General features: G+C 40.0%; 1 protein-coding gene across 1 annotated transcript in view; it reads left to right on the top strand.

Moving 5' to 3' along the window:
- Cenpf (centromere protein F) overlaps positions 1-26,212 on the top strand; it is a 45,713-nt gene extending 19,501 nt beyond the window's left edge. The window contains exons 11-18 of the mRNA XM_034513660.2: positions 6,214-6,349; positions 8,229-11,605; positions 13,143-15,980; positions 16,863-17,015; positions 17,422-17,572; positions 18,535-19,011; positions 20,538-20,716; positions 25,398-26,212. Coding sequence (XP_034369551.1) covers positions 6,214-6,349; positions 8,229-11,605; positions 13,143-15,980; positions 16,863-17,015; positions 17,422-17,572; positions 18,535-19,011; positions 20,538-20,716; positions 25,398-25,601 — 7,515 coding nt within the window. The 3' untranslated portion in view covers positions 25,602-26,212. The remainder of the gene's footprint in view (positions 1-6,213; positions 6,350-8,228; positions 11,606-13,142; positions 15,981-16,862; positions 17,016-17,421; positions 17,573-18,534; positions 19,012-20,537; positions 20,717-25,397) is intronic.
- The last annotated feature ends 1,467 nt before the right edge of the window (positions 26,213-27,679 follow it).

Below are 27,679 nucleotides of genomic sequence, written 5' to 3'. Positions count from 1 at the left end.
TTTTGAAATGATTACTCATGCATTTAGCATGATGAATTAAGAATATATAATCCAACTAGACCCCTCAGAGCTCCCAGGGACTAAACCACCAACCAAAGAGTACACATGGAGGGACTCATGGCTTCAACTGCATGTGTAGCAGAGGATGGCCTTGTCAGTATCAATGGGAGGGAAGGCCCTTGGTCCTGGAAGGCTCGATGCCCCAGTGTAGGGGAATGCCAGGGCGGGGAGGTGGGAGTGGGTGGGGGGTCGGGGAGCACCCTCATAGAAGCAGGGAGAGGGAGGATAGGATACGGGTTTCTGCGGGAGGGGGGGAAGGGAAAGGGATAACATTTGAAATGTAAATAAAGAAAATATCCAACAAAAAAATATATAATCAAGTTTTAATTTTTTTTCCTTTCCATTCATGTATCATCTGTGCACCACATGTATGCTTGCTGTCGCGAGAGTCCAGAAGAGAGGTTATGAGATCCTCTATGTCCTCAGCAAGAGCAGCAGCTACTTCTCTGAACCTCTGAACCTCTCGCCAGTTCCTATAATCACAAGTTGTAAAGTAGCAGTTATCAGTCTGTGGGGCAAGACCCTTCCAGGAGTCTAGGGACTCTTTCACAGGGGTGAAATATCCTGTAGATATCCTGCATGTCAGGTGTTAACATTATGATTCATAAGAGTAGCAAAATTACAGTTGCATGAAATAGCAACAAAAGTAATTTTATGTTTGAGGGTCCATCACAACATGAGGAACTGTATTAAAGGGTCACAGCATTGAGAAGATTGAGAATCACTGTTTTAAAGATTATTTTAGACCACTTGAGAGGTGGAATTATTATGGAAAAAAAGGAAGGAATTGTTTGGAATTTAAAGGGAGTAAATGGAACTGTTAATGTGAGTTATTATTTAATTTACCTCTCAACCTTATTTATTTATTTATTTAGCAGAGTCTAAGTTGTCTAGAATAGCCTAAAGCCTACTTAAGTGGCTAACATAGGACTTAAATTCCAGATCCCACTGCTCCTTTCTCCCAGGTGCTGGCATCACAGGCCCATGCTGGCACACATGTACTCTTTTTCTTTTGAGATACATACACTCTGGCTGAGTGTCTCATGGAGCCTGCCTTTTCTCTACAATTCTGAGGTCTGAAAATCTTTTTGAAAGATTAATTTGGAATTACACAGTATTAAAAACCCCATGGAAATTATAGACTTAAAGAAATGACCTTAGTTCAGTCTCTAGCACTGCCAAAGATAAATAACATAACATAATTATAATTATGTTATTTAATAATATAATTATATTATGTTATAAATGAATATAATATAATAAAATGGATTTATTCTTTAGAAATGAACATTGATTTTAGGGTCCCATGTTGCCTGTAGAGATTCTTGTCCTGCCAGGCAGTGGATGAGTGCATGGCTCCGGGAGTGCTCTGAGGATTTTATTCCTACGCATGTCAGTTTGGCGTCTCTGAACTTCTTGGTAGCCTGAAGGTTTTTTGAAGGACTTAATTAAGAAGCATTTAGAAACAGCTGATGGATGGATTTGACTAGAGCCACAAATTAACAAAGAACAACAGAGGTGGCTTCTCAGGTATTACAGGAAAATGTTTTCCCACTACTGAACTGTTTTGTCAACACTTTTTAGCCTGCTAACGATGAAAGAAAAATAATTTTGTCCATAACGACAGTTCCTTATCTAGGTGATGAAAGTCTAAATATATAATATATTTGCCCCCATGGAATTTCACTATAAATGTGAACACCTGTCATAGCAAAGAGGAAGTTATAAAAGCAGCCAGCAACAAAGTGGGAAGACTGCAGGAGATGGGGGAGGGGGTATTCAACTCCTGTACTGTAAGTGGAAAACATTCAGTCAAATCCTGTGATGGGTTCATCTGCAAACATTTCCAGTGCATGTTTATTGCAGCAAAACAAATGTTTGCCTTTTGGCCAGTGGGGACCAACCAACAGATGCTTCTGCTAACATTTCCACAGGCAGACTGGCATGAAGCTCTTCCCTCTGTGAGCTTCCCTTTTAGCCAGGAACTCTCCTGCGATTTGACTGGCTGCCCGTTCAAACAGTTTGTAGAACTATCATCTGGTTCAGAGTGTAAACACCTTTGACATGACTTGCTGGGGCATTTTAATAGTCTGGACATTGTCTTGTAGGTGTTTCTGAAGACTTACTTTCTCCCCATTGGGTCTGGGTTATGGTGCTATCTCTAATTCCAGGCTGCTCTTCTGCATTACATGCCTTCCTTTTTAAAATGAACATAGTCATGTGTGGAAAGCACTCAGCACAGGGCCAAGGTACAGATTTACTATTCATCTTAATTTATGTTTATGTCTGCCTGTGAGTATTCTTTTGGGATAAAACAGTAAGAGTTGAAAGGACTTCCTGGCTCTTGTACTTGGAACTGTGGTTGGGTCCAGAGAAGTGATTTGTCAGAGTGCTGCTGTAGCCTGGGGATTACAGTAGTGGTGGCTCTAGTGGGAACAATCTAGATGTAGACCATCTACTGTGTTACCTTGGGGTGATCCCTTTCTAGTGTGCATACAGGTACAAATAATATCCCTCCCTTTCAAGACTATTCATGATTAAGTCCATTTTTTCATATAAAGTATGTGGCCCAGTGCCCAGCTTGTAAATGTCCAATAAATCATGGAAGTTCAAGATGTACTTGGTGTTTTTCACAAATATCAATGACCTTTGATGTTAAAATTATTTGCAATTACGTGTCAGCCCTTCAGGGTCATGGCCAGGAGACAGTGCATTTGAGAATTTTCATATTTCTGTGTCTAATTATAAGTAAGCACAAACAAGTTCAATGTGCTTATAGGTTTTGGATGCTGAAATGAAGTGACAGTTGTACTGAAATTTTCCTTGACTGTGTCTAGTAAACTAATATACATCTTGCAATTAGAAATTATCAGTGCTGGAAATGTGATTTAATGGCCCAATCAAGGGTAAAGTTAACATTTAGTATCAAAGTGATGTGGGGATTAGATAAGCTACTCACCCGGCTTCAAGTGCCAGCTTCCATCGAGCTGGGGTTTGGCAGTAAAATGCCATCAATGATAGGCAGAATGAGGAAACGCTTGCTTGGGGACCTTCTAGGAATGGGGATCTGTATTATATTAGGTCCTCTAAGGAATGTGGTCTGGCAGGCAAGAATGACAAAGTAGAAGGGAGAAAGCATATCTTTGCATCCATTCCATTCCCACATAGATAGCCTTCACCCAGCAGGGGACATATTGAGCTGTTCTCATGGATGGGATCATGAAATGCATACTCGAATTGTACTTTGTTTTGCCTGGCCCTAGGAAGTGATGTTTCCCTTGCTGCTCCTAAACCGAGTTGCTCTGGGTGGGATTGCTTGCTAAGCGTTAGTGCTGGTTTGCGGTATAGAGATTGCTGTTTTCCAGAGTATTGCCCAATTTTGCAAATCACGTGAGGACAGAAGAGATGCCTAGAGAATCTACCCTTGTATGCTTAACTCATTGTTGCTAATGAGCTACCCAGTCAAGACTTAAGTGGCTGGAGCCTCATGGAACACTAATTGCTGATGGATGGCAGCCTGTGCATCCATTTTCAGATGTTCATTTTCTAAATTCTGGCCTCTTACAATTCTTGGGTTGGTTGCAGTCATAGCATTATAAGCCTGCCGAGTCCCAGGATTGGCTGAACATTCCTTCGTTAGTAACCAGTATTTACAAAGCTAATGCCAGAATGGGGAAAGACACCCTAATCTTTTCATTGAGCTTGCTGTTTTCTTAAATGTCTGCAGTTATGGACTAAGACACAGAGAGACCAATAAATAGGTATGCAGACATGACAACCACGCCTCCCCTTTGTGGTACTTGTTTTCTTCAATGCCCCATCCCCATCCCCTGTGGAGGTGCACTCTGTTTAGCATGCACTGTCTTTCCTGCTTCCTTTTCAAGGATTTGATTATAAAAATAGTAAGTCAATTCATGATTCAGCTCTTATGATCTTGCAAATGTTTTATTTGGGGAAGAAATACTAATAACAATTTCCCATTACATGTGTCAAAGTACTTACAGTGTTCTATCTTTTACATCTGTGATCTCATTAGATGGGTAATTATTCTTAGTCTGAAGGACAAACAAGTGATTACATTTCTGTAGTTTATTAATGCTAATTTTAATCAATTTACCTTCATGATTTTTTCCTTGCAAGCTTGACTACTGACTAGTATGCAGGTTAATTTCTCTGTCTTAAGATCTTTTTGTAGCTGTCCTTTAGATCTCATTGATATCTTCCATAGTCAATCTCCTAGTGTAAGGAAGACAGGATCGGAACACAGGAGACCAGAGTGTAATACTGACAACAAGCTGTCTCATTTTAATGATGGAATGAATGTATATACATGAACACAGCAGCTGCCAGCAAGTTTTCAAGTACTTCTAGTAGCCAGATTCTCCCTCTTCTTGAATTTGGCTTTGTTACATGGGTACCCATCTGCTGGTAGTAACCAGACTGATAATTGAAGGCAGCCTTCCAATATAGCATCGCCAGGGCCATCTGTTTTCTAACAGTGCAGTGGGGTTTGGAGGATGGGTCTTAATTGTTACTTTAAGATTCAAAAAATGTCTTCCTACTTCTCAGAAGGGTATTTTTGAAGTGTAATTAAAAAACTGCCTTACGGATTTCTTTTTGTAAGATGTAAGATATACTTACTTTCTCTCAGTTAGTGGTGTTATGCCAATTCTTGAGGGTAGGGTGTAATATAGGTGGATGTACCTTTCAGCTATTAAAATATTATTAAAAGTTTCAAGGGGTGCCATTAATCCCAGTGTTCAGGAGGCTGAAGTAGATAGATATCAAGTGTGAGGCCTGCCTGATAACTTAGTGTGCCAAACTCAAACATCTTAGTTTAATCCCTGCACCCAACCAACATGGTAGAATGAAAAGACTGACTACCCCAACTTGTCCTCTTGTCCATATAAGTGCCATAGCATGCCCTGCCTCTCCAGTGCATGCATGCATGGATGCACACACTAATAAAGATAATAATAATAATAATAATAATAATAATAATAATAATAAAAACTGGGGGCTGGAGAGATGGCTCAGTGGTTAAGAGCACTGACTGTTCTTCCAGAGGTCCTGAGTTCAATTCCCAGCAACCACATGGTGGCTTATAACCATCTCTAATGAAATTTGATGCCCTCTTCTGGTGTGTCTGAAGACAGCTACAGTGTGTTCATATAAATAAATAAACCTTAAAAAAAAAAAAAAAAACCTAAAGGAAACGAGTTTAAGCTGACTGGAGTGTTTTTTTAATGTATCAGTCTTAGGTTGTTAAGGAGGAGTAATGTTTTTATTTGGTGTGTACATTTGTGTGATTTAGTTTAAGAATTCTTAACATAGTGGAATGAAATTGCACTTTTATGTATATATGTATGTGTGTGTTACTTTGCTGTGCATATCCCTGTGTGTATGAATATTTAATCATGGACCCAATGAACCTGTGAATGCTTAGGCTCCCCTATCCAAGATGAATTCTGTGCTAGCTTCTACTCTACTAGTAATCACCTAGATTACTCAGTGTCTTTCTAGCGGGTAGCTCTGTTAGCTATGTAGTGAATGACTAGGACTACGCTTTACACCATGGAGGTAATCCTGCTGAAGGCTGAGATGCTGTTTTATTTATAGATTCATTTTTATAGTATACATTCCAGTATATGTACCACTGGAGGCTATGTCGGTGAAAGCATTTATTGAAGGAAATTTCATCTAGAAGGGCACTCTTATGATAGTAAACCTTATACTGCTGTTTTTGCAGTAAAAATCAAAAATTTGTTCCTGGAACATTAGTGTGGTATTTTATTTCTTGAAAAGCTGTTTTTGACTAATCTGTCTTGATAGGAATCAGAAACTCTTGTCTTTAGTTACCTTATATATACTATATATATATACTATATATGTAGGGTTTTTCTTCTGAGTTAACTCTTTAACAACCAGAAAATTTGAAGAAGCATATTTCCTGAAGGTATAAGATAATTCTTAGATTTGGTATCTGCTTTTATGATGTAATTTGATTCAGATAAGATGATACTTTAATTAGATATTGGAAAGGAAAGTTCATTGCTGACTGAGATACAGACAGATCTGTGAAGGACCTTTATTAAGGCAGAAATTGTGACTCCCTTGAGCATCTGTTTAGATTAAAACGAACTATGTTTTTAGGAAATGAAGAAGGAAAACAGTCTCATTAGGAGTCAGTCTGAGCAAAGGACCAAAGAAATCTGCCACCTGGAGGAAGAACTTGGTAAAGTCAAAGTGTGTTTGAGTCAGAGCCATAATTTTGCAGAAGAAATGAGAGGTGAGTGCGGTATCATTAGAGCTGTCTGTGTGTATATGTGCCGTGTGTGTGTGTGTGTGTGTGTGTGTGTGTGTGTGTGTATAGGTCAGAGGGCAGTTGGATGTAAGAACTCTCATTTTACCAAATGGCTCTTGGAGATCAAATTTAGGTTATCAGGCTTGAAACTAAACACCTTTACCCACTGACCCAACTCAGCAGTCCAGAATTCTATTATTATGTCTTATTCCCATGAGGAAAGTTGGATTACAGTAGCCTATTGGAAAATTGTAGTGTCCTTTTCTATATTTATCCCAAATGTCCCTGCGGTTGATAAATTAAGAGCACATGGAATCTCAAAGTGCATGGTTTTCACTCTTGGCACCAGAAGGTGATCATTTCCTACACAGTACTGTATTGGCAGTGCTCTTTTACCCTAGAGTGCCATCTTTATGTCTCAAGTGTGTTCATTGCATACGGATTGCTGTTCCCTCATTAACATTGCTCTTAGAAATGGAAAAACCCTACATGAAATGCATGTTTTCAACCCCTTAATAACCATTGTATTTTGATACTTACTTGACTAAATGACTATTTCCTGGGTTTCCAGCCAAAGAAGAATGTTATACGTAGCAAATGAATCCAATTTTTTTTTCTTTCTTTCTTTCTTTTTTTTTTTTTGGTTTTTCGAGACAGGGTTTCTCTGTGTAGTCCTGGCTGTCCTGGAACTCACTCTGTAGACCAGGCTGGCCTCGAACTCAGAAATCTGCCTGCCTCTGCCTCCCAAGTGCTGGGATTAAAGGCGTGCGCCACCACTGCCCGGCATGAATCCAATTTTTTACATTTAGTTGGAGCATATCTTTTATATAACATTTTCTGATCTATTGACCTGAAGATGTGACACTTCTGTGGGTTTTTTATTTTTATTCTCTTTGTTTATTTTAGACTGGGTTTTGTTAAAGGTTGGGCACAAGTAGTCTACCTGCCTCAGTTTCCCAAATAGCTAGAATTGAATCCCTGAGACTGCTTTCTCTTTTTCACAGCAGGTGGAAGAAGTACCAGTCTTCAGCTTTCCTAAGGAGAACTAAAATGACTGGGTCATTTTTCAGGGTTTATAAAAAATGTGATTGTGTGAGGCCCACAAATGAAGAATAGTATAATGCACCTCAAAGGTGCTGTGTCACAAGCCTTCAGCTCACATCGGATAGGTTTGAAATGAGTGGATTAGAATAAGTATAGTTTTCCATTTAGTATTACATTGTGTTACACTAGTTTGCATTATTTACTGTAGAAGCTTTCAATTTTTCCCTTTTACTCCTAAACCTTTTTATCACTGCTTAGTGAAAATATTGCCAAGCAGGGAGGGCTATTAGTAGACAGAAATATGGTGGTGATGGAAGCTTTCACATGAGTCTCAAGTCCTTACTACACTTATTAAGGAGGGCTTGGAATGTGGATAACATTCTTGCACACAAATACTCAACATAGATTTTTTAAAATGGGAATAAATCTAAATACTCTAAATCTTCTTGTTGTTTTATACATCATTTTTATAAAGCTACTTGAGATATTATCAAATACATTACAATACTAAAGTGGCCGTTTTTCCTCTCTTTCTTTATATAAACTTATATAAAATAATAACCTAAGATTATTATTAGGTGAATTACTTTCAAGGACTCCAGCATTAATGTCAAGTTTTACAGGATATGGCAGTCTATTAATTTCAATACTTTTCTTTTTTTAGAGCTTAAAATTATATTTTATTTATAGAATTCATAGAGTAGACATTTTAGGCAGCTTCTTTTCTACTTAACTACACCCTAATGCCAGAGTATAAAATGCTTATGAAATAGGTATTTGTTATAAACACTGACAACTTTGTGTTCATTTGTTTAAATAGCTAAGAATGCCTCTCAGGAGATCATGTTACAAGATCTTCAGGAAAAACTAAATCAGCAAGAAAACTCACTGACTTTAGAGAAACTGAAATGCGCCTTAGCTGACCTGGAAGGACAACGAGACTGTTCTCAACATCTCTTGAAGGAAAGGGAGCATCACATTGAACAACTGAACAATAAGTTAAATAAGATAGAGAAGGAGTTTGAAACTTTGCTGAGTGCTTTGGAATTAAAAAAGAAAGAATGTGAAGAATTGAAAGAGGAGAAAAATCAAATTTCTTGTTGGAAAAGTGAAAATGAAAAACTCATAGATCAGATAGAATCAGAGAAAGAAATCTTACTAGGTAAAATCAACCACTTAGAAGCCAGCCTCAAGACACAACAAATAAGTCATGACTATAATGAGAGAGTAAAAACACTAGAGATGGAAAGAGAAAACCTTACTGTGGAGATTAGAAACCTCCATAGTATGTTAGACAGCAAGATGCTGGAAATCGAGACACAGAAACAAGCCTACTTGGAACTGCAACAGAAATCTGAATCCTCAGACCAGAAGCATCAGAAGGAAATAGAGAATATGTGCTTGAAAGCTAATAAGCTCACTGAACAAGTTGAAAGTTTGGAATGTAAGCTTCAGTTACTGTCAAGTGAAGTCGTGACCAAAGACCAGCAGTACCAAGACTTGCATGTGGAATATGAGACACTGAGGGATTTGCTCAAGTCCAAAGGATCTCTGGTGACAAATGAGGATAATCATAGAAGCTCTTTGGCTTTTGAACAGCAGCCTGCAGTGAGTGATTCCTTTGTAAATCTAATGGGGGAAAAAGGAAACATACATTCAGAAAGGAGTGACTGCTCTGTAGATGGGGGTCGAAGGTCAGAAAACGTAGCTGTATTACAAAATAGAGTCACTTCACTTGAAAGTTCCTTGGAGTCTCAGAACCAGATGAACTCAGATTTGCAAAAGCGATGTGAAGAGTTGCTACAAATCAAAGGGGAAATAGAAGAAAACCTCATTAAAGCAGAGCAGATTCATCAGAATTTTGTGGTTGAAACAAATCAACGTATTGGTAAATTGCAGGAAGATGCTGCAGTTCATCAGAATATTGTTGATGAAACTTTATTAACCCTTGAGGGTAAGGAAAAAGAGTTACAGCTTTTGAAAGAAAAATTAGAAGCCCAGCAAACAGAAGTTCAAAAGTTAAAGAAGAATAACTGTTTTCTTGAAGGTGCTCTGAAGGAGCTACAGCTTTTATCTGACACACTGAGTTCAGAGAAGAAGGAAATGAATTCTATCATCTCATTAAGTAAAGAAAACATTGAAGAGTTAACCCAAGCAAACGGGGCTCTCAAGGAAGTTAATGAGGCTTTACGGCAGGAGAAAATGAATTTACTCCAAAAGCATGAGAAGATTACAAGTTGTATAGCAGAACGAGAGAGAAGCCTTGCAGAATTGTCTGGTCAATACAAGCAAGAAAGACTTCTGTTAATACACCGGTGTGAAGAAACAGAAACTGTTTTGGAAGATCTCAGGGGAAACTATAAAACAGCACAAGAAAACAATGCTAAGTTAGAATGCATGCTCAGCGAGTGCACTGCTCTTTGTGAGAATAGAAAAAATGAACTAGAGCAGCTAAAGCAAACATTTGCAAAGGAACAGCAAGAATTCTTAACAAAATTAGCTTTTACTGAAGAGCAAAACAGGAAATTAATGCTAGAGTTGGAGATAGAGCAACAAACTGTGAGATCTGAGATTACAAACACCGAAAAGCATTCCATGAGAGAGACTGATGGCTTAAGGGAAGAAAGTTTGACTTTAAAGGAAGAGCAAAATGAGAAGCAAAAGGAAATTAGCAACTTAACACATGAGAACGAACAACTGATGGAGTTAACACAGACCAAACATGATTGCTGTCATCTTGAAGTAGAGCCAGTTGAGAACTCTGTAAAAGCAACAGAAGATGAGATAAGTAAGAGTAGTTCCCAGTATCAGATGGATATTGACACTAAAGACATTTCCCTAGACAATTATAAGGCACAGTTGGTACAACTAGAAGCATTGATAAGAATTATGGAAGTAAAGCTTGACCAAAGTGAGGAGAAGAACAACCTGCATCGAGAATTACAGACAATTAGAGAAGAGCTAGAAACCAAGAGTTCACAGGGCACTCAGTCACAGGCAAGGATTGGTCTTAAAGACTGTGAAATAGAAGCAGAAGAAAAGTATGTGTCAATGCTCCAGGAGTTGTCAGCAAGTCAAAATGAGAATGCGCACTTACAGTGCTCTCTACAGACAGCAATGAACAAACTGAATGAGCTAGGGGAAATGTGTGAAGTCCTGAGAGTTGAAAAGTTACGACTAGAGTCTGAGCTGAATGACTCACGATCAGAGTGTATCACAGCAACTAGTCAAATGGCGGCAGAGGTCCAGAAGCTAGTGGACGAAATGAAAATGCTAAACTATGAGAGTGTTCTGTCTCAAAGTGAGCTGATGAAGGACACTTCAGATGTTGAGTTTCATGATAAACCAAACCACACAACTATGTTCTTGACTCCTTTGGATAGTAGCAATTTCTGTGAACAACTGACTTTGTCAGACAAAGAGGTCCGAGTGCACTTTGCTGAATTACAGGAGAAATTCTCCTGTTTACAAAGTGAACACAAAATTTTACATGATCAGCACTGTGAGGTGAGCTCTAAGATGTCAGCACTGCGTTCCTATGTTGACACATTAAAAGCTGAAAATTCTGTCTTGTCAGTGAATCTGAGAACCTTGCAGGGTGACTTGGTAAAGGAGAAAGAGCCTGGAGCTGAGGATGGGCATATTCTGCCACTGTCATTCTGTGGGACAGACAGCCCTTCTCTGACAAATTTTGGAGAAACTTCCTTTTACAAAGATGTTTTAGAAGAAACTGGAGACACATCTCATCTAAGTTTAGAAGGGAATGCTTCAGCAAATTCTTGTGAAGTGTCTTATAGCAATCTGGAGGAGGAGAATCTGACTGAGAAAGAAACTGCACCTGTCTCAGTGAGGAGTGTTGAAGAACTTGAAGTCCTGTGTCAGGTGTACTTGCACTCCCTCAAGAATCTAGAAGAGAAAATTGAGAGTCAAAGAATTACGAAAAATAAAGAAATTGAAGAGCTTGAGCAGTTACTGAGTTCTGAGCAGAAAGAGCTGAGCTGCCTTAGGAAGCAGTATTTGTCAGAAAAGGAGCAATGGCAGCAGGAGCTAACAAGTGTCACTTTGGAAATGGAGTCCAAGTTAGCAGAAGAGAAGCAGCAGACCAAGAATCTGTCCCTTGAACTTGAGGTAGCACGACTTCAGTTGCAGGAGCTGGACTTAAGCTCAAGGTCTTTGCTTGGCACTGACTTGGAAAGAGTAAGTACCTAGGATATCCATGCTGTTTCTCTGTGTGCATGCCTAGTTAAACTCAGTAAATGTTTGTTGGATTGAATTACTATGAAATCAAAATTGGAGTATTTTTAGGGTTCAAAGAAATAAATGAAAATGTAACCAAAAATTTCTCAGGGCTAACCAGGACTCAAAAAAGTGAGGAAACTATTTGAGGAGTAAATGTCCATTGTGATTTGTTTTAAATATTTTATGGAAAAGCACCAAAGATGTTTTTAAAGTCTGAAGTTGTAAATCTTTAGAATGTATACTGTCTTAGTCACTGTTCTATTGCTGTGAAGAGACACTGTAACCACAGAAACTCTTAACAAAAGAAAGCATTTAGTTAGGCTGGCTTACATGTAATTCATCAGTTTAGGGCATTCTCAGTATGGCAGGAAGTATGGTAGCACACAGGTAGAGATGGTGCTGGAGAGGTAGCTGAGAGTTCTACATCCAGATCAGCAGGGAGCAGGAAGAGAGAGAGATATGGGGCCCTGCTTGAACACTTGAAACACCAAAGGCCGCCCCCAGTGACACACATCCTCTAACAAAGCTACACCTAATCCCTGTCAAGTATCACTACTCCCTAATGACCAAGCATTCAAATATATTAGCTTGTGGGGGGACCATTCCTATTTAAACCCTCACATAATATGCTTTACACATATACTGGAAATTAATAAGGTACATTTAAATATTAAGAACTTATGAGCAGTGAGTGATGTGTTAGGGAGGCTTAGCCTCATGCCTTTCAGACTATTTTAAATGTTATAGCATTAGTTATTAAGCTAGATATAAGAAATTATTTAAATGTTAATTTTTTTGCAGTTAGCAATGGTATCAGTTACTTACAGAGGTTTAGTTTATACTTGTGGTTTTGTCTTTCTAGTTGACCAGCTTAAATACTAATATAGTACAGTTTTGGAGTCTTACTCTACTTCTCTGAAATGAAGGTCATAGGAGTGATCATAATCATAGTGTCCTACTTTATATGAAATTGAGACCAAAACATGCACTTTATCCAAGAAAGTACAAGATGAGGTATTTGGGCTGACAAGCTCATAAACACTACTGCTTTTCTTAGGAAAGAATACGAAAGTTTAGAACATGAGGACTAAGGAACAAAATGTTAACCATTTTGTCTGAAGTTTGTTAGCCTCTCTTATTTGATAATTAGAAAGAAACATTACTCTATTAAACTTCCTAGAACATTAAAAGCTGTGAAAGAAAGATGTACTTTTCATTTTAGATGTAGTTGAAATAAATGTCCTGGAGGATTAATCCTTATGATAAATATCTTACCCAGTGCTTTTTTGCACATAGGTAGAATGTCCACTGAATGTTCATGTTGACTATGTAGACAGAGCAGGATGGAAGGAAGTATTGAGAGTGATGCTATCTGGAGGGATATACATAGCAGTACCCATATGGGCAGTTTCTATAAAGTAATAGTTAAAACACTGATTCTATTTTGATTCTTCCAGAAAATAAAATGCTTTCTTGGTTTATATTATATTTATAGGCTGTTCGGGGCCAAAATGATAGTTATAATATAAAAGAATCAGAAGTGTATATTTCAGAGACTACAGAGAAAACACCAAAGCAGGACACTGATTGGACTTGTGATAAAGATGTTCAGCAGGACCTTTGTTTGGAAACTTCAATCACTAAGACTGAGACCACCAGGCTCACAGGAGAGGGTTGTGAAGAGCAGCCCCCAGAGACCAATTGTGAGGTACCAGCAGAGGACAAAACCCAAGACTATTCAGAATGCATTTCTGAATTGTTTTCTGGTCCCAGTGTTTTGGTACCCATGGATGTTCTGGAAGATCAGGGGTCTATCGAGAATTTCCATTTGCAGAAAGACACCTCAAAGGAGAATTTGAGATTATCTCCTGAAGTCGAGGACTGGGACAAAAAAGTTGAAAGTTTGCTAAATGAAATTAAGGAGGCAGATTCCAAACTCAGTTTACAGGAAGTACAGCTAAAAATTAAGATTGCAACATGCATACATTTGGAAAAAATAGTCAAGGACCTCAAGAAGGAAAAAACTGACTTAACTGAAAAATTGGAATCCCTTCCATGTAACCAGGAAGTGTGTTCGAGAGTAGAAAGCTCAGAAGATCTTGGTTTTAACTTAGATATTGGAGCAAATGACTTGTTAAATGAATCTACTAAAGCTAATGCATCCAACACAGAAGACAATTATAAGGAGAAGTTTCTTGATATGGAAAGAGAGCTGACCAGGATTAAGTCTGAGAAAGCTAATGTTGAGCATCGCGTCGTGTCTGTGGAAGCTAACTTAGAGGGGGTTCAGGCAGAGAAGCTCTGTTTAGAAAGAGACACTGAAAGGAAGCAGAAGGTTATTGTTGACCTTAAAGAAGAACTATTTACAGTTATAAGCGAGAGAAACAGACTTCGTGAAGAATTAGACAATGTGTCAAAAGAAAGCAGAGCACTGGATCAGATGTCTAAAACGATGAAAGAGAAAATAGAAGAGCTGGAGTCTTACCAAAGAGAGAGCCTCCATCACATTGGGGCAGTAGAGTCTGAGGTCAAGGACAAAACAGATCTCATTCAGACTCTGTCCTTTAATGTGGGTGAGCTAACAAAAGACAAAGCTGCTCTCCAGGAGCAGCTGCAGAATTTGCAGAACGACTCACAGGGATTATCTTTGGCGATTGGTGAGCTGGAGATCCAAATTGGACAACTGAATAAAGAGAAAGAATCGCTGGTCAAAGAGTCTCAGAACCTCCAGGCCAAGCTGACTGAGTCGGAATGTGAAAAGCAGACGATCTCTAAGGCCTTGGAGGTGGCACTCAAGGAGAAAGGTGAGTTTGCAGTGCAGCTGAGCTCAACCAGGGAGGAGGTGCATCAGCTGAGACGAGGCATGGAAAAACTGAGTGTCCGAATTGAGGCAGATGAAAAGAAGCACCTCAGTGCTGTGGCGAAACTGAAAGAAAGCCAGCGTGAGAGTGACTCATTGAAGGATAAAGTGGAAAATCTGGAGAGGGAATTGGAGATGTCAGAAGAAAACCAAGAGCTGGCAATTGTTGATTCTGAGAATTTGAAAGCAGAGGTGGAGACCCTCAAGGCACAAATGGATGAAATGGCCAGAAGCCTGAGAGTTCTCGAATTAGACCTTGTCACAGTTAGGTCTGAAAGAGAACAGGTAGCAAAGCAGTTACAAGAGAAGCAAAGTCGAGTGTCAGAATTAGATGAACTGTGTTCTTCCTTGAGAAGTCTGTTGGAAGAAAAGGAGCAAGCAAGAGTACAGATGGAAGAAGACTCTAATTCTGCAATGCTGATGCTTCAGACACAGTTAAAAGAGCTCAGGGAAGAAGTGGCAGCCTTGTGTAATGACCAAGAAACCTTGAAGGCCCAAGAACAGAGTCTAGACCAACCAGAGGAAGAAGTGCATCACTTGAAAAGTAGCATTCAAAAGCTAAAAGTTCACATAGATACTGATGAAAAAAAGCAGCGCCACATCCTAGAACAACTGAAGGAAAGTAAGCATCATGCAGACTTGCTTAAGGACAGAGTTGAGAAACTTGAACAAGAATTGGTGCTTTCAGAGAAAAACAAAGAGCACATGATTTTCCAAGCTGAGAATTCTAAAGCAGAGATACAGAGTTTAAAATCAGAAGTTCAAAGAATGGCCCAAAACCTCCAAGACTTGGAGTTAGAACTTATTAGTACAAGGTCAGAAAATGAAAATCTCCTGAAAGAATTGAAAAAAGAGCAAGAGCAAGTATCTAAATTAGAAACAATAAATTCTTCTATTGAAAACTTACTGAAAGATAAAGAGCAAGAAAAAGTACAGATGAAAGAGGAAGCAAAAATAACAGTGGAGATGCTTCAAACTCAATTAAAGGAGCTAAACGAGACCGTGGTTTCCTTGTGCAATGACCAAGAGGCCTATAAGACCAAAGAACAGAATCTGGGTAGTCAGGTACAAACTCTTGAACTTGAGAAGGCTCAGCTGCTACAGGACCTTGGTGAGGCCAAGAATAAATATATTATTTTTCAGTCATCTGTAAATGCCCTCACTCAAGAAGTAGAAGTTGGCAAACGGAAACTAGAGAAGGAGGAGGAAGAGGTCAGGACACTGAAAGAACAACTTCAAGGCCGAGAGCAGCTTGTGTGTAAACTTGCCCAGGTGGAAGGAGAGCAGCAACTCTGGCAGAAGCAGAGGCTAGAGCTGAGAAATCTGACTATGGAGCTGGAGCAGAAGGTCCAAGTGCTGCAATCTAAAAATGACACGTTGCAGACTACCTATGAAGCACTGCAGAATTCCCACAAGAGTTTAGAAAGTGAACTTGGATTGATAAAGATGGAGAAAATAGCACTTGTTGAAAGAGTAAGTGCCATTACTTATTTTTATGTGGAAGTATGTCAGGAGGGAGTGACGTTGTGTTTATATGGTCTTGACTACAGGCAGCAGTGATTGCTTTAATGTGCTGGTAAGGGACATTTTTGTGAGTTATTAGGTTTTTAATGTGACCTTCACGTCTTGGGTTTGATGTAGATAGTTCTAGGTTCTTATCAATAGTTGAAGTTCATCAAGGTAAAACTAGCTCCTTATCCAGTGGAGAGCCACGGTGGCAGGAATGTAAGAGATTAGGGTCAGAAGACCTCCTCTGCTTTTCTTACCTTTAGGAGAAAGAATGCCTAAAGATTTTGTAATTAAGACCAATGGGATACTCCTGGCTTCCAGGATGGGCTTGAGAAAAAAATTAGGCTGATCTGTGAAAGGGATTCCTTCAAATTAAATGTTTTATTCAACAGATAATTAAAAAGGAATGTCTAGAAAATAAAGTCTACCACAACCGTATTTTCTAGGATTTGTGCATTTATATAACCTAATCCTTCCCATGCATGAATGCTGGGATTAGTCCATCTAAGAGCTGATAAAAATCTAAAATCGTAAGTAAAAAACCAAGGCAATCCCTCAAAACAATTTTCTAATGTTAATTTAAATTAAAACCTCTATGAAGGATCTTAAGACTCAGGAATATTATCTTTCTTTTTTTCTTACTGCTAATCTTAAATCTTTGCTGAGGGGAAAAAAAAATGGAAGCTCACTAGTAGGTTTTGAGAATACCAGGTGAGTGGATTGGTTAGGGGGAAGGGGTGGTAAGCCAGGTTCTGTTTTCTTAAAGAAACTGTGTATGTCATAATAGTGGTTAAGTCACTCATAACAGACCACCCAGAGCAAGTGCTAATGAAGATTAAATTCCAGGTTAACACAATGACTGGGAAGGAAGCAGAGCTACAGAGGGAGCTGCATGATATGGCACAGAGAACAACACAGCTGAAAGAAGAGTACAATAAAGAGAAGCACGGGCTAACGGAAGAATTAAAGGTGCTGGTGGAAGAACTAAAGAACACCAAAGTAAGTTTCCCATGGCAGAGTCGTTTGGTTCTGCTGATTGGGTATGCCGACTCTTTGGTTGTCTTTAAGACATTTTGTAATGTGTCATAGTCTGTTTCAGCTTTGGAACCCAAGCTGATGTGCTCATGTCTGTAGTGATCTTTACCATCTGGTACTTCCATGAGCCTAGGAGCCACGAGATAATACTTTAGGAACCATTTTCCATGTCATGCTGAAAAATATTCCAAATCCACACTGGCTGTTGGGGAGACTTAGGGAGCTGAGTAGAAAGGGGGCTTATTTTATGTGTCTTAAGATGTTTTAAACATAACTGTACTATATGCTGCTTTAATATGTTTTAGTTGTTTTTCTATATACTTGTAAAATGAAATTCAAGGTTTTAAATGAAATTACATCTATTTTGTAGGTAGCACACCTTAAATATGTGAATCCGCTTGAGAAGGAGTTTCAACGTGCTCAGGGGAAAATAAAGTTGTTGCTCAAATCCTGTAAACAGCTGGAAGGAGAAAAGAAAATGCTGCAGAAAGAGCTTGAAGCTGCACAGAAGCAGAGAGCAGGTGGGGGCTAGTTGGGGTGTTCTGTGTGCACGCTTAAAATTGCTTCAGTGCTCTGTTCTGGGCTAAGTCTTTAAAAGTAGTTTAGTAGTTTTTTTAGTAGTAACTTCTGAACTGTGGTCTTAACGTTAAGACTTAACTATAGTTAAGACTATAGGATTCAAAGTGAAGCCTACATTTCGAAATAGAATTATTTCCATGGGGAAAAACCTGATGGTACCCTTTGCTAATGGATATCCATAAAAAGTTTGCCACTTTGGTAATATTTGAGATCCCCTCCCCTCCCCTGCCCTCTCCTTTGTTCTTTCTTTTTGCTCATTGGTAATTAACCATGCCGTTTTTATCTACTCACACTCTCTGCTTTCTCCATGGATACCCAGTGGCTAGTAGGTGTGGGAGGCGTCTAGACTATGGCAGGGCAGTGCAGTGGTCTTTTCTTCTGAGAAGTGTGATTGGAGTAGGTTTGGAAAACTGGGAGTTTTCCTCATAAGTTGATGGCCACCCCTAGCACCAGAAGCTTACTGAGCCCCTGCCTTGATGTGGTTCTTCTACATTTGTACCTGCTTGTTCCTGTCTTCTCTCATAATGCCTTTCTGGCCTTTAGACTTAACATTTTCATAGGCTGGCACCTGTCACCAAAACCATACAGCATAGACTTTGTGATCATTACTGAGTTAGATTGCTTATTCATTTATATCAGAAAGAATGGGTTGGGAAAAGAAGGATATAAAAAGTTAGTTTGCTTGACTCTTGTGATTAATTCTGTAAGGGAGGTTGGGTTTTGTTAGATTTTAGTTACCCTGTTATGTACTAGACTGTTTCATAGTCTTCAGACATGAACAGAATGTGGTCCTTAACCGTCTGGAAAAGTCCAAAGACCAGGCTTAAAGATTACCTGCTGGGAAGTGTCCATTATTAATGGAGTAGGGGCAAGCTGTGTGACAGGTGTCACTCTGTTTTCACAGGTTCTCTTGTGGATTGTAATGTAGATGACTTAATGACTGAGAACAAAGAGCTGAAAGAGACTCTGGAAGAAAAAATCAAGGAAGCTGATAAGTACTTGGATAAGTACTGTTCCCTGCTTATAAGCCATGAGGAGCTGGAGAAAACCAAGGAGATATTAGAAATACAAGTTGCTCGGCTGAATTCACGGCAGTCCAAACAGGATCTCCAGAGTTCTCCCTTGCTTAATTCTTTGGTTCCAGGATTGTCTCCAAATACTTCTGTCAGTGAGAAGAAGCCAACATCTGGCCAAAATAAAGCTTCAGGCAAGAGGCAAAGATCCAGTGGAATTTGGGAGGATGGTAATGGGGCAGCACCTTCTACACCAGAGACATTTTCTAAGAAAAGCAGGAAATCGGTCAGCAGTAGTGCTCACTCTGCTGAGGATGAGGAGGAGACTGAGTTTGAGCCAGAAGGACTCCCAGAAGTTGTTAAAAAAGGTATGCAGAGATTATATACAGAATTATAGGGGTGAGCATGCATCTCATCTGAAGACCAAGGACTTAGCTTGCATATGGCCCTTTGTTTAATTCCTTGTGTAAATATGTGAAGTTTTGAGATTTCACCTCAAATTGGCACATGGAAAGATAGAAATGTTAACTTTTTAGGTTTTTAAATATTGCACAATAGGCCACTGCCTGGAGAGACTAGTTCATTTTTAAATTGGTGACATTATAAATCACTAAGATTAACTACAACACTACAAATAGCTGGCAGATTTGGGAAATGACTACTAAACATCTGTTTAGAAATTCTGTTTTCAATCAGCTTTCCCTTCTTGGGACAAGTGGGCTGGTTGACACTGACCCCCTGGAAGTAATAGTTTAGAACTTTCAAAGCTACTTGATATTGTTGAAGTCTCTAAAATCAAAAGTAGACTTTTTTGTTCTATTAACTCTGTCTTTTGTTTTTTTAATTCTTTCTGATATTTTGAGACAGAATCTTAATGTGCAGCTCAGGCTAGTCTTGATTGTGAAGCATTTTTGTCTTTGCCTTTTTGTGCTTCAGTTATATAGCTTTATTTATTTTTAAAAAATCTACGGCATATTGGATCTTCTGCCCTATACCCTGAAATCAAAGCTGATTAGAAGAGTTATATTCTGAGTAACTGTGGTTCCCGAGTATTTAGCTATCACTCTCTAGTAGATAACTTATTTATAAGCCTGAAGTTAGATCTGAATGCTGCTGTGGAGTACCCTATATTGTCTTTGGTTTTGATTTGATTTGTTTTGGGTTTTCAAGACAGAGTTTTTCTGTGTAAGAGCTCTGGCTGTCCTGGACACTCATCACTTTATAGATGAGGCTGTACTCAAACTTATAAGAGATCTACCTGCCTTGCCTCCTGAGTGCTGGATTAAAGGCGTGTGCCGCCATGCCTGCCTCTCCCCCACCCCACCCCACCCCCTGTGATATCTTTTAGTGTTTTTGTGGCTAGTCTTCTTCACTCCAGTCAAGTCAGTTCCTTTTCTGGGAGGAGACATTATAAGCAGATATAAAGACACCCGTAGGAAGTCCAGCCTGTGCTACCTGATTGCACTTGAGACTGGTTTCCTTAAGTCACTGTTGGTTTACATTGACTCTGAGACAAGAGCTGGCCTTTTCTCATCCTAGTTCATTTGTATTAATGTCCTGCCTATCTTAGGAAATACAAGGTAATGTAGAAGCAATTTTTTAAAAGTGATACTCATTGATCCTTTTTTCCCTTTGTGGGGTCTTTGAAATCTTTTATCTTTCTAATAAGGAATAACCTGTTAATTTTCCAGTTCATCTGATGACTATCAAGGCAATTATGAAGTCTAATACATTGTTTTTCATGGCTGAGGGGAAACTATGTTTTGTAGTTATTTTTACTGTCATTGAACCTTTGTACATGCACACACAAACACCTGACCTCCATTGCTAGCCTAGCCAACACAACCAAGCAGCTCATCAGTGCTATTACTGACAAGCATCTCTTTGTGCTTAGGGTTTGCTGACATCCCTACTGGAAAGACAAGCCCATATATCCTTCGGAGAACAACCATGGCAACCAGAACAAGCCCCCGCCTTGCTGCACAAAAGTTAGTGGGATCTTCCCCAACTCTGGGCAAAGAAAATATTGTAGAGTCCTCCAAACCAACAGCTGGTGGCAGCAGATCACAAAAGGTAATGTGTGAATGTCCTTTCCTCCCTGTCATCCCGGAAGTCTGTTAGCAGGCCTATGTGTAGATATTATGCAGCCTCTGACTCAGGCTTGAGTGAGCAAGTCCAGGGTACCCAGACTCAGGCCTGAGTGAGCAAGTCCAGGGTACCCAGACTCAGGCCTGAGTGAGCAAGTCCAGGGTACACAGACTCAGGCCTGAGTGAGCAAGTCCAGGGTACACATCAGTTTCCTGAGGCCTCATCTTACCCTCTACTGAATGGGCTGCCTATAAACAGTGCTCTGGGAAGTGTTGGATTATGGAAAACCAGCACACGTCAGAGTTTCAAGCATGGCGTCAGTGGTTTATAGAGCTTGTTTTCCTTTGGGCACAGATATAGGTCATTGTTCATCTGCTCTCTCCCCTCAAAGCACCTAATTCTCTATGACTTGTATTCAGTACATTGGACAAAAGGTGGAGAATATTTTCTTGGTGATTTTTTATTTCTAATACTGTAATTTCTACTAGTAGCACAATTTCTGTAAGCAGTTGCATGTGTTTCACTTGACTTTTAGTTTTAAATCTCAGGTTTGCCATGAACTCACTGTCGGGCAAAGGATGGCCTTGAGCTTGTGATCTTTGTGCCTCTACCTCCTGAGTGCTGGACTTAGAGATGTGCACCAGCACGCCCCACTTACGCTTTGTGTATGCTAGGCAAGCTCTCGGCTGTATCCCAGCATCTTACTTCACTCAGGGCTTATTTATTGTTCTCTTACACTATAGTGCTCTAAAAGAATGGGGAAGGTGACATTCATGAGAAAGCTTCTCAAGGCTCACACCTCTCTTTTGTAACTTGTTTGTATTTCTTAAGCTAGGAACCATGGCAATTTCTAAAGTAACTCCAAGAAGTTTTAAATTCTTGTGATGTTACTTTGCTCACCTGTCAGAGTTTATGTATGCATCTGATAACATTCAACAAGTCCAGTGGCTCCTGTACACGGTTACATGAGTGAGCATAGCTCTAGGATCTTATGTAACTGAATCCAGAAACATTGCCGATGAGTTATATCAGAACAGCAACACATTGCAAACTGGTTTGTTTTGATTGATGTTGACATTCTTTGTACAGTTAAACCTTGTAATTTGCTTTTTCTTAGCTTGGAGCTGTGAATGTTACCTTGAAATTACCTTAGTAATAAGATTTTTATAAAGATAAGAAATCGTCCTATGAAGTCCCCACAGAGTCTATTATTTTTTCATTTTCTTTTTCTTTTGTTAGGGATTGATGGTAAAGGCTGTTTGCATGTGGTTTCAGATTTATTACCTAGGAGAAAGGTTTTTGCACGCTAGGGGGCCTGCATTTCACATTGCTGTTGAACCTGCTGGTACAGAGCAGTAACCATGGTTTCCTGCAGATTTGTGTTCTCTGCATTAGCTACATGCAGTAGTTGGCACCAGCAGTTATGAATTACAAAGCAGTTTTGTACATTTGAATGGCAGGGGATCCTTTTAAAACGAGAGTCTAGGAGACTTTATGATTATTTTCATATTTTAAGAACCTAGCGTAGTCATTTTCAGTTTAAGGTGTTGAAGTAATTATTTAAAAAACAGCTGCCAAAGAAGCCGACTGTCTAAGCTGCGGCGGCTCTGCCTAGCTCAGACACCATGTTCCAGAGGCCACATGCGCACCACAGCTAGAAACGGCCAGCTAGAAATACCAGCCCTGCCACCTTTGAGACACCAATGTGGGAGATGGCTCTGCCAATCTTCCATGCTGTCTCTGCAAGGCTGGGCATTGCCCAGAACATCCCACCATCCATGCGGGTCCAGTAAGAAAATGAGACTCTAGTGCTTAAAGATTAATCAAAGGCTTTATATGTTTGGTAATGCTCAATAACAATATGCCCCCACAAACAGAGTTGTTTCCCAATTAGCTAACCTAAATATAAGTTATCACCCGTGACTGCTCTCCATACATGCATGGCTCTCCATTGCTCCTACATCTCTCTCTCCCTAGCTCCTCCTCTTCCTTTTTCCCTTCCTCTCTTTACTCCTCCTCTTTCTCTCCTTACTCTTCCACCTTAGATCCTCCTACATAAGGCAGCATTTTCTGAGACCTCTGTCTGACTACAGCAAGTGCTTTGGCACTCAAAACTGGAATTCCTAAGGTGAAGTCTGAGTTTAGGCAAGTCCTTATGTTACTTAGTAATAACTGATGAGTTACCAAAAAATAAAAATAAAAAAAGGGGTAAAACGCATTGGACACAGTATTCTGTTTATTATGTCACCAAGATGAAGAAGCTCAGGAAATCCTAGTCTGCTAGAGACAAAGGAGCTGTTGTTTATAGCCTTGATTCCCTGAATGGTGCTGCTTGGTGGGCTAGCCTCTGGATACTGTAAGGCCACTGTGGATGGTATGAGGCTGTGAGAATAGGGTCAGTTAGCAGCTCTTTGAGGACACTGTATTTCCCCCATTAGGATTCATTTCTGCCAAGTCACCACATCTATCCTTTCCATTCTGGCTGCAGACATCACTGGTAAGATGGGTAATGGCACTGTCTGATAGAAACAGGGCCTTACCAGGTTGTGGACCATTCAGAAGCAAACTGTCAACATGAGGACACATTCACAGTGTAACTTGACTCATTCTGTGTCAGAAATGAAGTTAGGCCTTGCTGTCTCAGTTCGTTCTCTCTGGATGATCCATCTTTCTCTCTGCTTCCTTCATGTCTTTCTTCCCATCTGAACCTACATTCTGAATACCCTGTGACTCTTAGGTTCAAGGAAGACCTTGTCTTGGTGTCATTGCTTCTCTTAAAAAGAAAAACAATGACATCACCAACAAACCTTTTTTTTTCCCCCCATCAACTTTTCACCAACTCCTGGTCCTTGGCTGCTGGTTTTTCAGTGCCCTGTGCACATGATCTGAGATAAGAGCAGGCTTTTCAGGGATTTGATTGATAGTTACTGTATTTTCTGTAATGCAAAGTATCTAACTGCCATTAAAGCCACATGTTTTCTGTAGAAAGACTATACATGGAAAAAGAATTCCATTCTTATTTCTGTGTCAGAATCTTCAGAACCTAGAAATCTTACTTAGGGAGTGTCTGTTGTGTAGTTAGTTATTTTTGGGACACCACACTGAAGACCAATCTGTACTTGCAAAATAGCCTTTGTTTTTAAAGTTTTATTTTTCTTCTTGGGGAGGGTGTGAGGTTCAGTACTGGGTAGAATTGTTAAACACACAACTTCATGCATTTATGTAGATTTTTCTACCACTGAACCACATCCCTAGCCCTCTTTTTAATTTTTGTTTTAAGACAGTGTCTTGCTAAGTTTTCTGGCTCTCCTGAATTTGCTCTTTAGCAGGTTCAAGCAGGCCTTGAAAATCGCCATCTTCTTCCCTCAGTCTCTTGAGCATCTGGGATCTAGGCCTGGGCCACTAGGCCCAAAAATGATTGATTTGTTTTGTTTCTAACTGCTCACTATTGTGCAGGCTGGTCTAGAACTCCTGAGCTCAGCTGATCTCACATCCCTCATCTTGCTGCCCTGCTTTCTTCTGATGGTTTTGTACTTGAAACTTCCATTCTTGCCTTTAATAAAAAGTTTTTGCATTTCCTTGTCTTTCACCTTACTTTGGGACAGGGTCTCTTACTGATCAGGAGCTCACCAAGTAGAATAGGCTATTTAGTCTGCAAACCCTAGAGCGCTGCTATGTCCCAAATGTATACATAGAAGGTCCTCAGGTTTACAGTGAGGGCACTGTACTAACAGCCTAGTCCCCGGCACTTCTTATGCTTACAGTTCCTTACTGTTCTCTGTATCATACGCTTTGACTCTGGTATAATTTCTTTCATCTAAAAGACAGAACACCATGGGGGATTTGTTCTTTCTAGACTTCACTATTAGATAATTGTTTTCCAAATCCAGTATGGAAACAATAACTATTAAGAGAGTGATTGACACTTTGATATGAGTCCTGGGTGTTTGACATGTTGTAAATACAGTGTTTTCCTCTGAAGTCAGTCATGTGCATTTGGATTGCACTTACTGTGAATACTGCAGGGACTCAGGACTTTTGAGGCAGGTTTTGGTTCTCAGGAATTTCTTGTGCGTTTACCATGTAATCAGGTGCATTGTGGGTGTTCAGAATGAGTGTGGGTAAATTAATGCAGTCTTTGCTTTCAAACTGTTGGCCTTCAGCTCTGAAATGCCACACTTGCTTGAGAGTGGGGCTCTGGCCATCAGTGGTGTCGAGAAGTCTGAGACTTATTATAGGTTGTGTCTGATGTTTTAAACTCCTGTTAGGAGGCTCTTGCTTTCAGGGAGGCAGATAAAGATTGTAGTCTCTCCCACAGAAGAGCCAACCCCAGGTGATAGGTGCTGACTGACCACTCTTGAGAGTGTGACAAGACCTGACTGTACAGACCTCTAATCCACCATTGAGGAGGCTGAAGCAGGAGGATCACAAGTTAGGGTCTCTCTCTCTCTGACCTATAAAGTAGGTTTAGGGCTAGCCTGGGCAATGTAGTGAACCTCTATCTCAAATCTAAAGTAAAAGTAGGGCTGAGAATGTAGCTCACTGGTGGGTCACTTGCCTAACACATGTAGTGCCCTCGGTTTAGTCCCATAGAGAACCAAACGGTAATAACCACTGAAAAATATGGATGTGTTTTTGAACCTCTAACAGATTATGTATGTTGCAGGTCAAGGTTGTTCAGGAGAGCTCCGTGGATTCACAAACTGCCTTCCAAGAATTCTCAGCAAAATCTCTCACAACCAGTAATATTCCTGGAAGAAACTCTACAGAGAACCCCAGGGAGGGCCTGCGGGCCAAGAGGGCCTACCCTGCCTCCAGCCCAGCTGCTGGGCCTGACCCCATGAACAATGAAAACTGTCGGGTCCAGTGAGATGTCCACTCAGGGTTCTGGAAGGTGGCAGTACTCAAAAGAGCCTGCCCGTGGGGACTTGTCTTGAGCCAAGGACATGTTATCTATCACTAGAGAATACCTGACTCGCTATGTTGTTGTGTGTGGCGTTCAGGTCTCCTGTATGTAAGACTGCAAACGTTTGAAAGCACCTATTACCCAGTAGTCCTTCTTCTTAGCCCAGAGTGTAAATAGTAGTCAGCAGAGCTTGAGAGTTAGCTGCAGTTAATGGAGATCACCATAACGGTGTGTGTGTGTGGATTTCACACACACACAGGCAGTGCTGCAGTGACCTGATGAGGAACTTCCTGTGTAGACTGTTAGGCGTCACATCGTTGTAGAACAAGGATTGGAGCTGATTTAAGTGTGCGTGTGGTATGGTCCTCCTCTCAGTGTTTCATAACTTCTGCTCATACAGCCTGTGCATACGGTGTGGGTGAGATTGCAGTGTACTTCCTCCTGGTTACTCTGAGTGCTGCAGGCACCTTGGTGGTGGATCATGTTTACTGTCGCTGTTTTCCTGCTAAAGTCATCATAGTTCTTTTGGTATATATTTCTGTGTCTGTTGATATATTAAAGCATGTTCTCTTAAACTTTTTTGGAAAAGTTATTTCCTAAATATAAAAACATGGCTAGTACCACTATGTCTTAACTAAAACCACCTCCCATAAAAGCAAAAATGTTTGAATCAGTAATACATATCTTTGAATATGTGATACTAGTACACTTACTGAACATGAGACATATTATAGACTGTTGGTCATATAGATGGTTTGAGGATATGGATGTATTAAACTGATATCTTGTGCTCATTACATATCATTAGCAAAGGTACAATAATGAAATGTTCCCATCTGTCTGTTGATAATAGGGCTTGAAAAGATGAAGGCTAGGTGACTCAGTCTTCAAGTATTGTGTAGTACGCTCAAGAACAGGCTTTTGTCCAGTGCTGCCAACAAAGGAAAACAATCATTATGATTTAACCACTTTTTTTTTTTAAATTGCTTCTCAATGAATTGAATATCTTTATTTTACATAAAGAATTAAATCTTAACATTTACATTTGATAGTATAGGATGTAAGTGCACTTAGTGTTTTCCTGGTTGACAGATGCTCTTAGGATCATCAGTGTGGGGGACCCTGCTTCACTTAAACATGGAGTACAAGATGGCACATGTGTTTAGAGCCATTTCAGAAATAGAAATTCTATCCCAATCTGAAACCAAAATTCATTTAAGTAGGTGTGTGCGTGTATGGTGGGGGATGTGAGGAGGGAGAGGGAGAGACTTGAGTTAAACAGTATTTTTAAAGCCATACATTCTGGAGTTGGTGAGATGATTCAGTGGGCTCACACCTGATTATCTGAGTCCAGATCCACAGAACCCATGTAAAGGTTGAAGACTAGGACAAACATCACACAGTTGCTCTACAAAGTCTCTCTCCTCATGCATGCACATACAGTATGTGTGTGCATTTAAAATCAATCCAAGGAAAATACCAATTAGATACATGCTAAAGAATGCCCATCAGAAAATATTAGGGGTAAATGTATCTTTTATTTGCTTGAAGTAATTGTCATCTTGGAGGAGTACTGCCTCAGTTTGCTAACCTAGGCCTAATCCTGGAAGCTTCTAACCCCTGTACAGTTTTATCTAGGCGTAGAATGTTTTCAGCCTCTGAGACTTACTGCTGAATAATCTCACACTGTCTAGTTCTTTCTGAGCTTTGGCTGGCTGGTCTACTCAGCTGTTCTGCTCACACTTCTTTCCAGGCTGACTGATCCAATCTGACTTCTCTCCTGAAATGCTCTGCTCAACCTCAAATGTACTCTAATCTTCTGACTCCTTATTTCCTGGCTTATCCTGTCTTTACCTGTGTCTAGCTTCTCTCTGCAACCTGTGTCTGTACACCTGCTCCTTTCTCACTCTCTCTGCTGCACTCTCTTAAGTAGCCTCCCACCTCTCTTCTTGTGAGAGTTAGGCACAACCTGTTCTGTCAGATCTTCCTCTAGTGTCACTTTGAGACATCCCTTTCAAACATGGGTGCTTCCGTCTACAAAC

The sequence above is a fragment of the Arvicanthis niloticus genome, chromosome 10 (genome assembly GCF_011762505.2).
Source record: "Arvicanthis niloticus isolate mArvNil1 chromosome 10, mArvNil1.pat.X, whole genome shotgun sequence".
In the NCBI taxonomy this organism is placed as follows: domain Eukaryota; kingdom Metazoa; phylum Chordata; class Mammalia; order Rodentia; family Muridae; genus Arvicanthis; species Arvicanthis niloticus.
The sequence above is the reverse complement of the archived record's forward strand: the minus strand, read 5'-3'. Positions and strand labels throughout refer to the sequence as shown.